General features: G+C 31.6%; 1 protein-coding gene and 1 pseudogene across 10 annotated transcripts; one reads left to right on the top strand and one right to left on the bottom strand.

Moving 5' to 3' along the window:
* Nucleotides 1-3,657: 3,657 nt before the first annotated feature.
* On the top strand, nt 3,658-6,638 carry LOC120086655 (uncharacterized). Of its 10 annotated transcripts, none has more exons than XM_090317972.1 (5): nt 3,675-4,641; nt 4,735-4,926; nt 5,017-5,121; nt 5,594-6,079; nt 6,178-6,638. In XM_090317972.1, the coding sequence occupies exons 1-5, from the start codon at nt 3,853-3,855 to the stop codon at nt 6,433-6,435; spliced, it is 1,830 nt and encodes a 609-aa protein (XP_090174098.1). In that variant the 5' UTR covers nt 3,675-3,852; the 3' UTR covers nt 6,436-6,638. The 10 variants fall into 10 exon arrangements, with proteins under 10 accessions (XP_038899322.1, XP_090174098.1, XP_038899321.1 ...); XM_039043393.2 differs by having other exon boundaries at nt 3,687-4,641; nt 6,172-6,638; XM_039043389.2 differs by having other exon boundaries at nt 3,697-4,641; nt 5,579-6,079; nt 6,172-6,638.
* Nucleotides 6,639-8,002: 1,364 nt separating this feature from the next.
* LOC120084981 (putative protein phosphatase 2C 55 pseudogene) lies at nt 8,003-8,842 on the bottom strand (annotated as a pseudogene).
* Between the last annotated feature and the right edge of the window lie 3,984 nt (nt 8,843-12,826).

Below are 12,826 nucleotides of genomic sequence, written 5' to 3' on the forward strand. Positions count from 1 at the left end.
AGGTGAGAATCAAGGAAAGTCTGGTGAGCTTCCTTTATTAATTTGATGAAGGAGAGATAGATTGTTCTTGAGAGAACTTGGTAAAGGAAGAAGATGAAGAGGTAGAGAGACTCTATAATAAATTCATAAAATGTGAAAAGTAATCTTCCAAAAACCAAACTCCTCTGCACATCATGAGAGATAGGAGGGATAACTCCCCACGTAGTGAAAATATCCCTAGGAGTTATTTAATTTGAATTTTGAAAAGTCAAATTTAATTTAATTATATTAACCAATTAGTATAACTAAAAGATAAATTATATCTTAAATAATATATAACCTATAGTTTATTATATCACATAATATAACATATAGTTTATATTTTCTCACATAATCTATAGTATTAGTATGAATTATCTTCATATTGATTTTAACTTAAAGGTTTTATATGGAGCATATTCATATAAATAATATGTGAATTACATTCAAATATTTATTTCTTTCATTTAAACTCTATATTATAATGTATTAGCATACATTATATCAATTGTATCACATGCAATTAATTTTTTATAATTAATTTGAACAATTCAAATTAATCCAAAATTAATTTGATTCTTATTAATCTTTAATTAGCTAACACGAGACCTTATGAACATACAGATTGAAGCTCTAATGATACGAGATCAATTAATTAAACTTTTTAATTAAATTAATCAACCTTCATTAGCTGTCGGTAACTTCACTAAAGACTGATAGCTATAGTACTTATATTTTTGTGTTCATTGGATATAACCAATCAATAGTGTGTTGACGACTCTTCACAAATTGCTCGTAAGTACAACTGGATCAAAATCACCGTTTTACTCATGTAGTTATATCCAACTTCTTAAATACCACTGATTCCTCTACTGAATAATTAGTCATAATTAGTCATAATCTAACTATAATTGAACCCCTCTCGAGTAGGCTGTGACGCCACAGTATTCAAGACCCAGAATCAACCAGAGCAATTTATTTACTTGCCCTAACATCTCATATTAATGCAACTAAATGTCAAATAAAATAACAACTCATTTTATTAAATAAATAATTTGTTTATGCAAATACATTACAAACTACAAGACCACGGGATTTAAGGCATCAACCCCAATAGTAAGGTTGTTAATTATATAATGATAACAATTTGTCTACGCTAAGTGCAATATTTATACGTAAAAATTTGTTAATAATATTTAGACGAAAAGTATGTATATAATTAGAAAGTATGTAACATATAAACAGAAAAACCATAAAATGAAGATTTTTTTCCCAAAATATTTTTTAGCCAGAATTAGTGAAAAATAGAGATTTGTTATCCTCTAGATTTGGAGACATTGAAAGTGAAACTGTTGAAGAAATGTGGTGACATTCCATTACATGCTATTCTGCTAAGATCTGAGGGAGATTCAACTAAAAAAATTCATGACAGAGTAAGAATGTAGAGTGACATCAGGAAGAAGAAAAAGAAGAAGATGATAATAAGATTTATGGAGAAAAATTAAGAATCAAAAGTTTTGATTTATCTTTGGTTTCTCATTTATTGATTTAACCATATTTTGCAATAAATGTAATATGTTAATTTTTGTTCATCACAAAAAAAAAAAAAAGAAAGACAGAGAGAAAAAAAAAGAAAGAAACAAAGAAACAAAGAAATTAAAGCTTTAAAAATTAGAAGAAAAAAAATTACAATTAATATTTTATTCAAACAAAGCTTGGCAAAATTATTGAATGTAAGAGTTTTAAAACAACATAATAATAATAATAAAAAAAAACATATTATTTAAGTCCCGTTTGGTAACCATTTTGTTTTTTGTTGTTATTTTTAGAACTAAACTTATGGACACTACCCCAGCTCCAAATTTCCTCCTTTGTTATTACTTTTTCACCAGGGGTTTAAAAAAGCAAGCCATATTTTGAAAACTAAAAAAATGTAGCTTTCAAAAAATTGTTTTTATTTTTTAAATTTGACCAAGAATTCAACAATTGTACTTAAAAATGATGCAAATCATAGTAAGAAATGTGGGTGTTATAGGCTTAATTTTCAAAAACAAAACAAAAAATAAAATGATTATCAAACGGAGCCTTAGATTTCAAAAATCTATCCTAGATACCCTAGACATATGAACCCAAACCTTTCAACCTAAATACATAAAATAAATATGAACTTCTGAGATTCTATCTCAATTCAACTCTCCAGACCTAACTACTTCTAGATTTATAAATCGACTAAAATGGACCCGAACATTTAGAGGGAGTTTGGCGCACAAGTTTGAAATTTTAAACCTGGGAATGTTAAACTTGGGAATTAGGTTGGGAGGTTTAAGTAGCCCGAGTTTAAGAAAATTGTATTTGGAGTGCATGTTTTGGAAGTCTAAGTTTAAGAAGGCCGTGTTTGGAGTGCAGTCTTAAGTAGCTAGAGAATGAAGTGCAGATTTATAAATGTTTTGTTTGTGAAATATTTTATTGTATTTAATCACTAGTTAGATTTTAGATTAGTTTAGATTTGTCATCTTAATTATTTTAATATAGTTAAGTTAAAAATAAACTAAAAAAATTTAGAAGAATATTTTTTAAAAAAATTTGAAATAGAGATTTTGACTAAAATTATAATTTTATTTAATCTATTGTTTTAATAATTTAATATTTTAATCTTACTAGATTTTGAAATAAAATTTCATAGATTTTTGTCACTTTAATTAATTTGAAAATGATCATTTTTTTTACTATAATACACGGACTTAAAATTGAAATAAACTAGTATTTTAATATTAAATTCAATGATTGGGAAACTATACATTTTTTCTTATCAAATTACATTTGTGGAATAAAAAATTATAAATTTTGAGTTTTAATTTTTATTTGGTCAGTAAGTTATTTTAAACATTTTAAATCCTTACGTTTAGAAAATGATTCTAAGTCTTCGAACTAATTAAATTGACCAACAAAAAAAATTTAAATATTATTAAATTAAGAGTTTTCAAACATATATAGTTCCACACATATAACCTAAATAAATATAACTATACAATTGCAGTCTATTGGCATGTTTGAAATGACCTAGAAAAAAAACATCTTTTAAAAATTCATTTTTAATTAAATACTTTTGATAAAAACTCATTAAAATAATAAAAAAAAACATACATGTATTGCAATTCTTTGTTTTTATATACAAATTTGTCTAATTTGTTATATATTAAGAGTATTTTTTATTATTTTTTTTCAAGGTTGGTTGGTGGCAATTGTTGGAGGTGCCAGTCGAAGGGTGGCTGGAATTTTGCCAAGGGTTGCTAGAGGTTGATTAATTGTGATTGGAGTTGGCTAATGTTGACTGGAAGTTGGCCGACGATGGGCGCCACCGGAAGTTGCTCGGTGGTGGTTGGAGTTGGCCAATGACAGTCACAGGAGGTGGCGACCAGAGTTGGTCCACGGCGGCTGTCGGTTGTCGGAGGTGGTGCCGAAGTTGGCCAATGACGTTCACCGGTGGTGGCTATTGGAGTTGACTGTGATGGTCATTGAAGGTGGTGTCCAGAGGTTGACCGACGTATTTTCTATATTAAATTAGAAGAAAGAAAGAGGGATAACCCATGGTTTGAATACTGTTAAAAAAATGATAGACTTCCTAAATCCATGTCCCACACAAGAGTTGGACTCAGGATGCTTAACCCATCTAATCCCAACCCTATCAACCAAACCGAAATTTTTCAAGGAAAAAAATAATAAAGAAAGGAAGAAATGCTCGTGCGTTGGAGTTGGGAATGGAGACGATGATACGGAAGCGATTGACACCAAACCTCCACTACACTGTCTCTTGATTACGCCATTTTTCCACCCATGGATCCCTACTCCGAGGAAAGACTCACCGAAGAGGTCCTCCATCTTCACACTCTCTGGCGCCGAGGCCCGCCGAGGAATCCTAAACCCATTCACAACCATTCATCCACCGTCGTCGCCGCTGCCGCCAATCGTAACCCCTCCAACAAGAGACCCACAGATCCAAAGAATCGAAACAACAAGAAGAAGAAACCACGCCTCGAGCCACGGCAGGACTCCGGCCCGGAGTGGCCCTGTCCAGAGCCGGTTCAAAACCAGCCCTCGACGTCATCTGGGTGGCCACCAATTGAGCCCGTTGCCACTCCGGCGGCCCATCCCGTGTCGTCCGAAGAGCGAGCAAATCTTGCTGCGTTGCAATTGCAGTACAAGGGTTCCGATGCTTGCCGGGGTTTTTTCGCTAGAAATGCCGATTCGGGGAGTGACGAAGAAGGGGAGGAGGAGGAAGCTAATGGGGAAATGATGGAGAGTGAAGAGTATAAGTTCTTTTTGAAGCTGTTTGTGGAGAATGACGAACTTAGGGGTTATTACGAGAAGAATTGTGAAAGTGGGTTGTTTTGTTGTTTGGTTTGTGGTGGAATGAGGAAAAGGAAATTTGGGAAAAAGTTTAAGAACTGTGTTGGGCTTGTTCAACATTCGATTTCGATATCGAGGACGAAGAAGAAACGGGCTCATAGGGCTTTTGGACAGGTTGTATGCAGGGTTTTTGGGTGGGATATTGATCGACTTCCGACGATTGTGTTGAAGGGCGAGCCTCTTAGTCGATCATTAGCCGATTCTGGAAACTTGAAGGTACTTTACTGGCCTGACCATGTATTTGAGAAGTTGAATTATTTTATAATGGGATTCAGTACAAAATTGCTTTCGATTATAACATAATTGTAGGTTCAGCCAGAGGAAAATCATGTGGCTAAAGAGCATGATTCTGGGGTTCAAAATGAAAATGTAGCTATTTCAATCGATGACATTAATAAGAAGAATGAAGTGGTTTATTTGGATGGGAAGAAACAAAAATTGGAGGAAGAAAGGACAGCTGAAGATCCTACTTCTAATTCTAAAGATTTGATTTCTGGCAAGGTTAGTTTTCATGTAATAATTGGATTAACTTGTATTTGATCTGTGTGGTTGCTTATGTGAAATACCCATTTTGATTGCTTTTCATTATAGAATGATGATGCCTGCAAAGTTAACGATGTCAAACTGCAAGCGGAAAATACAGATAATTCAGTTTTAGGAATGGAAGAAAGCAATGCAGAAATGGATAATTTGCCTGTAAGATGATCTTATAGCATTTACTCTTTTCAAATTTGCAAGGTCTTAAAGTTAGTCAATGGAGAAAACAATCTAATGCAGTTTTGAACTGTCATATTCGTGATGGTTTTCTTGAAGTGACATTTACTAATTTTATGTGATCCTTTCCCTAGTATATTTGCACAGACAGCATAGAATCTATGGTTCAGTTCAGGTGTTCTTTATGAGCGTGCAATTGATTTGTCTTGTGTTCATTAGAAAAAGAAAAACGTTGATTTTTTTTTTTTTTAATTTAAAGAAAGTGTTTTACGGCGTTGTGAAAACATGGATTATGGTTTCTTGGCAGCAGTAACGAACTTACTTGAACAGATCTGTTCCATAGTTTGTACATCTGTGTCCTTGAGTTCTAAGGTTTCTTTGGCAGCAGTAACTGAATGCCTTGTCCAAAATTTGTAGTTTCTGCTGATGGGTATTTAAGTCGAATGTGTTGCAGGTACCAGAGTCGATTTTGAAAGCATGTAAAGAATTTTGTGCAGCCTTCTTTACATCTATGAGCGACAATGATGTTAGTGAAAACAACTTAATCGACGGAGAGGGAGTTGAGGAACGCGAAGAGTTCAAATTCTTTTTAAAGTTGTTCACCGAAAATGAAAGCTTGAGAAGATATTACGAGAACAACTATGATGATGGAGAATTTTTCTGTTTAGCTTGTGGAGGGGCAGGAAAGAAAATGTTAAAGAGTTTTAAGACATGTGGCCGCCTTCTCCAGCATACAACTTCTCTAGGGAAGAACAAAATAGTGAAAAAACCGGTTCAGAAGCCTCACATCGCTAAAATGTTGAAAATGAAGATGGTGGCTCATAGGGCATGTAGTTTTGTTATATGCAAGGTTCTTGGTTGGGACATTGAAAAGCTTCCTGCAGTTGTATTAAAAGGCGAACCTCTTGGTCGTTCCTTAACGAAGACAGACGGGGCGAAGGTATGCTAGTTCATCCAATCAATCTCTTACTACACCGTAACTTCATGTTCATGTTATTTATTTCTATTAACAACTTCGTTGCTTCACTGAAGTTGCAGGATGAATCTGTTGGCAATTCAGTTGATAATACGAAGGAAGACGACTCTACAAAGATTAACAAAATGCAGGAAGAATCTGTTGGCAATGCAGTTGATAATATGGATGATATCGTCGAAGATGACTCGACAAAGGTTAACCAATTACAGGGTAAATCCGCTGGCAATGCAATGGGTAATATGAATGATTTAGATGGTGTCAAAGAAACTGATTCGATGAAGGTTGATAGCAATGGTGAAGCAACTGATTCTGTAAATTGAGGTGTTGATGGCAGTTAACCAAGTATAGAATATAGATAGGACTTTATCAGGCGGCAGGCTTAATGGTAAAATCTGCCTTCAACAAAGTTCTCAATTATTTTTCTTGTTATTTCTTTATCTCAGACTGTTAGATGAAGGTTTTGTGAGATTTTGACTGTTTATGAGATATGGGATAAGGCTTTTTCAAAAGAAAACCAGTTTACAATTTTTATGCTTCTTCCTTTCATTCTATCTTTTGCTTCTGATGCATAAATAATATGAAGTTTTAATTTTTTTTTTTAAGAAAAAAATATAAATCAAGTTAAATATCCTATATTGGTGAAATGTGAATTGATATTTCCTTTTATAGTGTAACCGAAAACAAAATATCACAATATAATATAAATAAAGTTAAAAATCTCTTTTAATCTAAAAGTAATAATTTTTTAGTCTTCGAATTTTGGTTTGTAATGATTTAATTCCTAAATTTTATTATATAATAATTTAATCTTGTTAAGATTTCATGAGAATTCTTGCATAAATAAATAGCGATTAAATTATTATAATTTTGAAAGCATAGGGATTAAATTATTACAAACAAACTTAAAGACTAAATTGTTATGAAATTGGAAATAAAATGAAATTATTACTTTATTTTTTAACCTATAAATAATAAGTGTTTTAACTCATCGATAAATCAAAAAATATGTATTCATTAATCTAACTAATTTTGAATTTGTTGTTTAATAGTTTTTTAAAATCTATTGAAATTGATATTTTAATGGACATTTTAAATTTACAATCAATTTAATTAAGAATATGCTACAAATTAAAATTTTCTTTTTTTAATTACATAATTTATCCATATATTTTATTATTATTTTTTATATCTAATTTTTTTTTTAAAAAAGCGTGATAAAATAAATCGTAATTGTATTAAATTTCACCCATTGAAAAGTAAAATCTTTTTCTAAAGATTTGATTGAAGTAGATATGATTCAGAAAAACAGAAAATCTTATTAAACATCAAATTTGTTATCTCGTAACAAATCTAAAGATTCAATTTAAAATAAATAATAATAAAATAATAGAAAATATACATTTTTGACCCTTACATTTTGGGTCTAGTTTCCTTTTAGATCATAGGTTTCAAAATGTTATAATTTTATCTTGACATTTGAGTTTTGCTTTAATTAGTCCTATATTTCAAAGATTACGCTTCTAACTTTGATTTTTTCAAAAATTACACTTCTAACCTTGAATTTTCACAAAATATCCACTTATCTTTAGAGTTAAGTTGTGTTAATAAATTAAAAATCACTAAAATAATTATAATTAATTAAGTTTTATTATTTTTATCACTTCTAAAATTAAATTTAAAATTTTACTTCATAATTAAATTTAATTAATGAATAGGAATTGATGTTAATGATTGAAAGTAAATATTTAATGAAAAATTGAGATAAAAAATGTAAAATCTTGAAACCGATAGGAATCAAATTGAAATAAAATAAATCCCAAAAGTAAAATTATAATCTTTTAAAAATTATGGACTAAAATGAAACAAACTCTTTTAAGGAAAAATAAATTACGATTCTGCTTCTGCACACACAACCCGTCCAACAATTACTGTAATGTCATCGATTTTCCCTCCGGTTTGCATCCGACCGGCGGCCCGAACCGCCACCGAAAACGGGCTAACAAAATTTTCATCGTACGAGTTATACATCGCCGCCATCGCCAATTGAGAGGCCAAACTCTCTGGCGTCGCCGTCTCTGCCACCGCCTCCAAAACCCTTTCTATCTCCTCCACGAACAAGTTGTCCATCAACCCGTCAGTTCCGACGACCACTATATCTCCGGCCATTACAGTAATAGACGGACATAATGCAACCCCCGGTTCATCCGAACCCGGTTCTCTCCCCAGCTGATTCGGACAGTTAAACTCTTGTTGTTGAACCGGCGATTTGTAAATGCACTCGTATCTCCTAAACACCATGAACCCACTGTCTCCGACGTACACCGACCGGAGCTCATCGCCGTCGAGCCGGACAATGCAGACCGTCGACGTCCCACGTGCGACGGTGGTCATGTGGAAGGCCGTGTGGAGCACTGTCTGGAGGAAGTCGCCGGCGGGTGCTTCAGTGGAGGCGTCGACGGCGACGGCGCAGTTGGAGATTAGCTCTCTGGCATACTCTCCAGCGTCGATGCCTTTCGTGACCCACCCGCCGACACCGTCGGCCACGCCGGCGGTCTGTTTATCGGCGGAGATAAAATGGGCGTCTTCTCCGAGGGGCTTTGAAGGGTTGTCTTTGGGAATGTAGAAAGAACCCATCTCCAATTTCAGTGTCGGCGCCGACGGAAGGTTGCTCATTGTGAAAGGAAATAAAAAAAATTGGAAAAGAAAAAAATAGAAGATTATGGAGGTGAAAGAGGAGGCGTTGGAGTTTATATATTAAAGGATTCCAAGTGGGAAATGGAGAAAATAGGGAAAAAATTGCTCAATATGATTCCAGAAAGTCTTCATTTGATTTATATATAATAATAATATCACTGAAGTATTTAGTTGGGCAGTTATTTTAGATCACACAATTCTTTACTATATTTGTAAATAGATTCATTATTTTTTGATTTTATTTTTCAATATAGGAATATCACTAGCTAGCTCATTCAATATTTAGCGTACAATTTTTAAAAGTTTAGTTTAGTTTAGTTTTTTGTTTTTGTTTTTGTTTTTTTTTTCTTTCTTCTTCTTCTTCTTTTTTAAATCACTTTCTTGATATATGGTTAATTTTAATAATACTCGGTAAGCTTTACATGTATTTTGTTAACAATGTTGAAAGACATTATGTATATACGTTAATCTCGAGATTAGAAGTTCGATCATCATTTTTTAAGTTCGATCATCATTTTTTTTATTTGAGTTATTGTCTATTAGAGGTGTACATGAGATGGATTGGATTGGGTTGAGAGAATTTTTTAGACCAACCAAAAAATTCGGATTAGTTGTGTTTGTTACCCCAATAACTACTTAAAATTCGGATTAACTTGGGATGGGTTGTCCGATTATTTATTTTTCTTTTCTTTTTTAATATATTTTTTTATTAACTTAAAATACTTAAATTTGTCACCAACACATATTAATAATTACAATTTCATCAAACTCAAATGTTAAATATTTATTACGAACTTCGAACAAACGTCATAAAGATGTATATGAATTACAATATTTATACGTTATTATATATATATATATATTTATTTATTTATTTATTTCCAATAACATTAGAAATTTCAGTTTGATATTGGATCAATCCGAATTTTTAAAAGTATAACCCGAATCTAGTCCTACTCGAAAGAAAACATAAAAAATTCACTCAATTCAACCAAAGATTAAAATAAACCTCACTCAAGTTTTATAATTTAGGTTAGATAGTTCAAATGGTTTGGATGATGAGTTATTTGAACACCCGTATTGACTATTCAATTATGATAATTCTTTCCCTCGATTATTATGTCAGGACCTTAGTTTTAAACTAGAGGTTTCAATATCTCTGTGAACGTTTTCTTTATTTCCTTTCTTTTTTACATTTAAACTTTTCAAATTCGATTTCCTCTCTTTTTTTGTTCCTTTGTAATTTCAATATCATACATCGAGGATTTTTTTTAAAAATTTTTTTTACCATATTTTAAATTTAGTACTAAATGCTAGTTTATTATTCATTTTTAGAAACATTTTGATGTATTAGAGTTTTCACTATAATTTTTAAAAATATAATAACATATTATATTTCTTTTCATGAAAATTATTATTATTATTTAACTAATTTCAATAATATTTCATTTTAGGGATTAAATTTAAGATTTATTAAAAATATTGGACCTAAAATTCAATTGAAAATATAGTATTAAAATTGAACAAAATTCAAAATATAGAGATGATAGTCTAACTTTTTTTTTAATTAAAATTAAGAGCAATCTATGGACTTTTATTGACTTTCTGCATATTAATTTTCTCCAATTTTCACTTATTTATTTTCTATAAATTAATTTTCTAAATTCTTTCAGACTTTGGGTTTTATTAGTGTTTTAGCACACGCAAATTCACGGTGAAAAAATTTATTGGAATTCTTTGTAAAGGAATAAATAAAACTTTTTGTGGCTCATCCTTTTAATTTTTAATAATTACAACTTTTTTATTTTTTAATACATGGTCGACAATTAATTTACTCTTTATAATTGATTAAAAAAGTTTAGACACGAGGTTACATAGTTTTTTTTTCAACGAAAGGAACATACACGTATAATAGATTGATCTATTGTGTTTTCAAAAATCATTTTAAATAAAATAATAATATACAAATTATTAAAAAAACGCAAAAAAATAACAAAGAAAATTTAAGACCTTAGATATACACATTCCCCATTGATTCTTTTTATTTTTTCAACAAATATTTAAACAATCTAATGATTATAAAACAATAAATAAAAATAATCAACAAATAAATAAAAAAAACATTAGTTATACAGTCATTTCACCATCACAATAGGTATGCAAACACTCTTTATTCAACTTCATCAAAATTGAGATATCACTTCATAATCTTAAGATTCAAGATATAGATGTGAGACATGTTTTTTTTGCTACTTGAATGGAACAACATCTTGAGATATTTTGAAAATTGAAGAGACGGGAAAGCATCGAAACAAAAAATAGATAGAAAGAAGCTTTAGGTGTCGTCGAAAAATGGTGATCAAGATGTTGAGGTTGATGCCCTAAATCTCGAAGGATCCTATAATTTGTAAACCTTGTATAAACAAATATTTCAGTGATTTATATATTTGATATTTTATTCACTCTGTCTATGAAATATATGATATTTTAGTTACATTAACCACAAACCAATAAACGAACATCCATGGTCATCGTTGTAACTCGTTGTAACTTAAACATGTATGTGGAGACATACAAGTAGATCGTGTTTTAAGTGATAACCTAAATGATCTATAGTATATGGATAAGGAGGGATACCTTATTCTGGTGACATTACGAGTATGGCCCGCTTTGTGGGTGTTATAAATGTTGTAAAGTGCTACAAATGATCTGATTCTGATCATCCATGTATTAGATATGTGAACGGGAATATTCTATACAAAGGAGTTTGTATAAGATCGGACCACAAAATGTTCAGTCTCGTTATATAACGTTGTTCATAATTGAGACTTTCATTTCCTAGGCCTTAATTCTGAGTGAGTTGTGAACTTCTGTCTATGAGGGCGGTCCTTTGATTTGCATGGGTGAGAGTGACCAGATCGCCGATTCAATAAGCCTACCATTTTGGGGATTCGTCTGATTTGGGAGCTGGGAACTCAGCTACACAAGATAGAATTCATTCCTTCATCGAAGTAGGGGTAAGTAGATAAATTGTTCCCTTAAGGGCTCGAGAGGGATTTAGTCATAGTGGGACTATGATCTATTGTTCATTAGAGGAATTAGTGGTACTTAAGGAATTAGATGTAACTACAAGGGCAAAACGGTAATTTGGCCTAGCTGTACTTACGAGCAATTTGTAAAGGGTTATCGTACTATTGATTAGTTATATTCAATGGACACAGAAATATATATCTATAGTGCGAAAATTGATTAGTTCTATAGTGCGAAAAGTGCATCTGTCGGACACAGAAATAACTATGGTTTATATATATTGTATATGATGCAATATTAAAACTATAGGTTGTAAATATAATATGATAAGTTAATTATCATATTTATTTATAATTTATTAATTATTTGATAATTATCCTTTTTCTCTCTAACCATCCTTAGTGGATAGTTATTTAGTTTTATGGAAAATGTGGGATAAATAAAAATGTGATTTGATTATTCCAGAGATCAATTTTTAACCGTCGAGTAAAAGAAAGTCTTCTACACGATTTCTTGAGAGGCCAAACGATCGAATAATATAGTCTATGCGATAGACTTGATCGTCTACACAACAACCTCGTTCCTTCTCAATTGTCTTCCTCCTCTAACTCAAAACTTTCCTCTAACCAAAATTAGCCAGAGCCCACCACTCATGGATTCTCATATTGAGAATACCAAGGTCACCAAGTGGTAGTGTCCTCCTTTTGGTTCGAGTTCGCGTTGTTGTTTGATGCTGTTCGAGGGAGTTTGTGACTTGTTTGACGCGTTCGTGAACGAGTATGGACAAGGGATTAACTTGAAGAACGGTTCTTCAAAGGTATAATCTCTAAACTTTGTTTTTATTTTAAAAGCATGCTGTAATTTAAGTTTTATGCATATTCTGTTCTTGTATGACTGTAAATTAATGCATTCAATCGAAATGGGATTTGGACGATCCACTTCCGCTCAAAGTCCTCTGTAAATAGAGTTCCTTCATAAGAAACTCAT

The sequence above is a fragment of the Benincasa hispida genome, chromosome 9 (genome assembly GCF_027475165.1).
Source record: "Benincasa hispida cultivar pf3 chromosome 9, pf3_genome.v1.1, whole genome shotgun sequence".
NCBI lineage: Eukaryota > Viridiplantae > Streptophyta > Magnoliopsida > Cucurbitales > Cucurbitaceae > Benincasa > Benincasa hispida.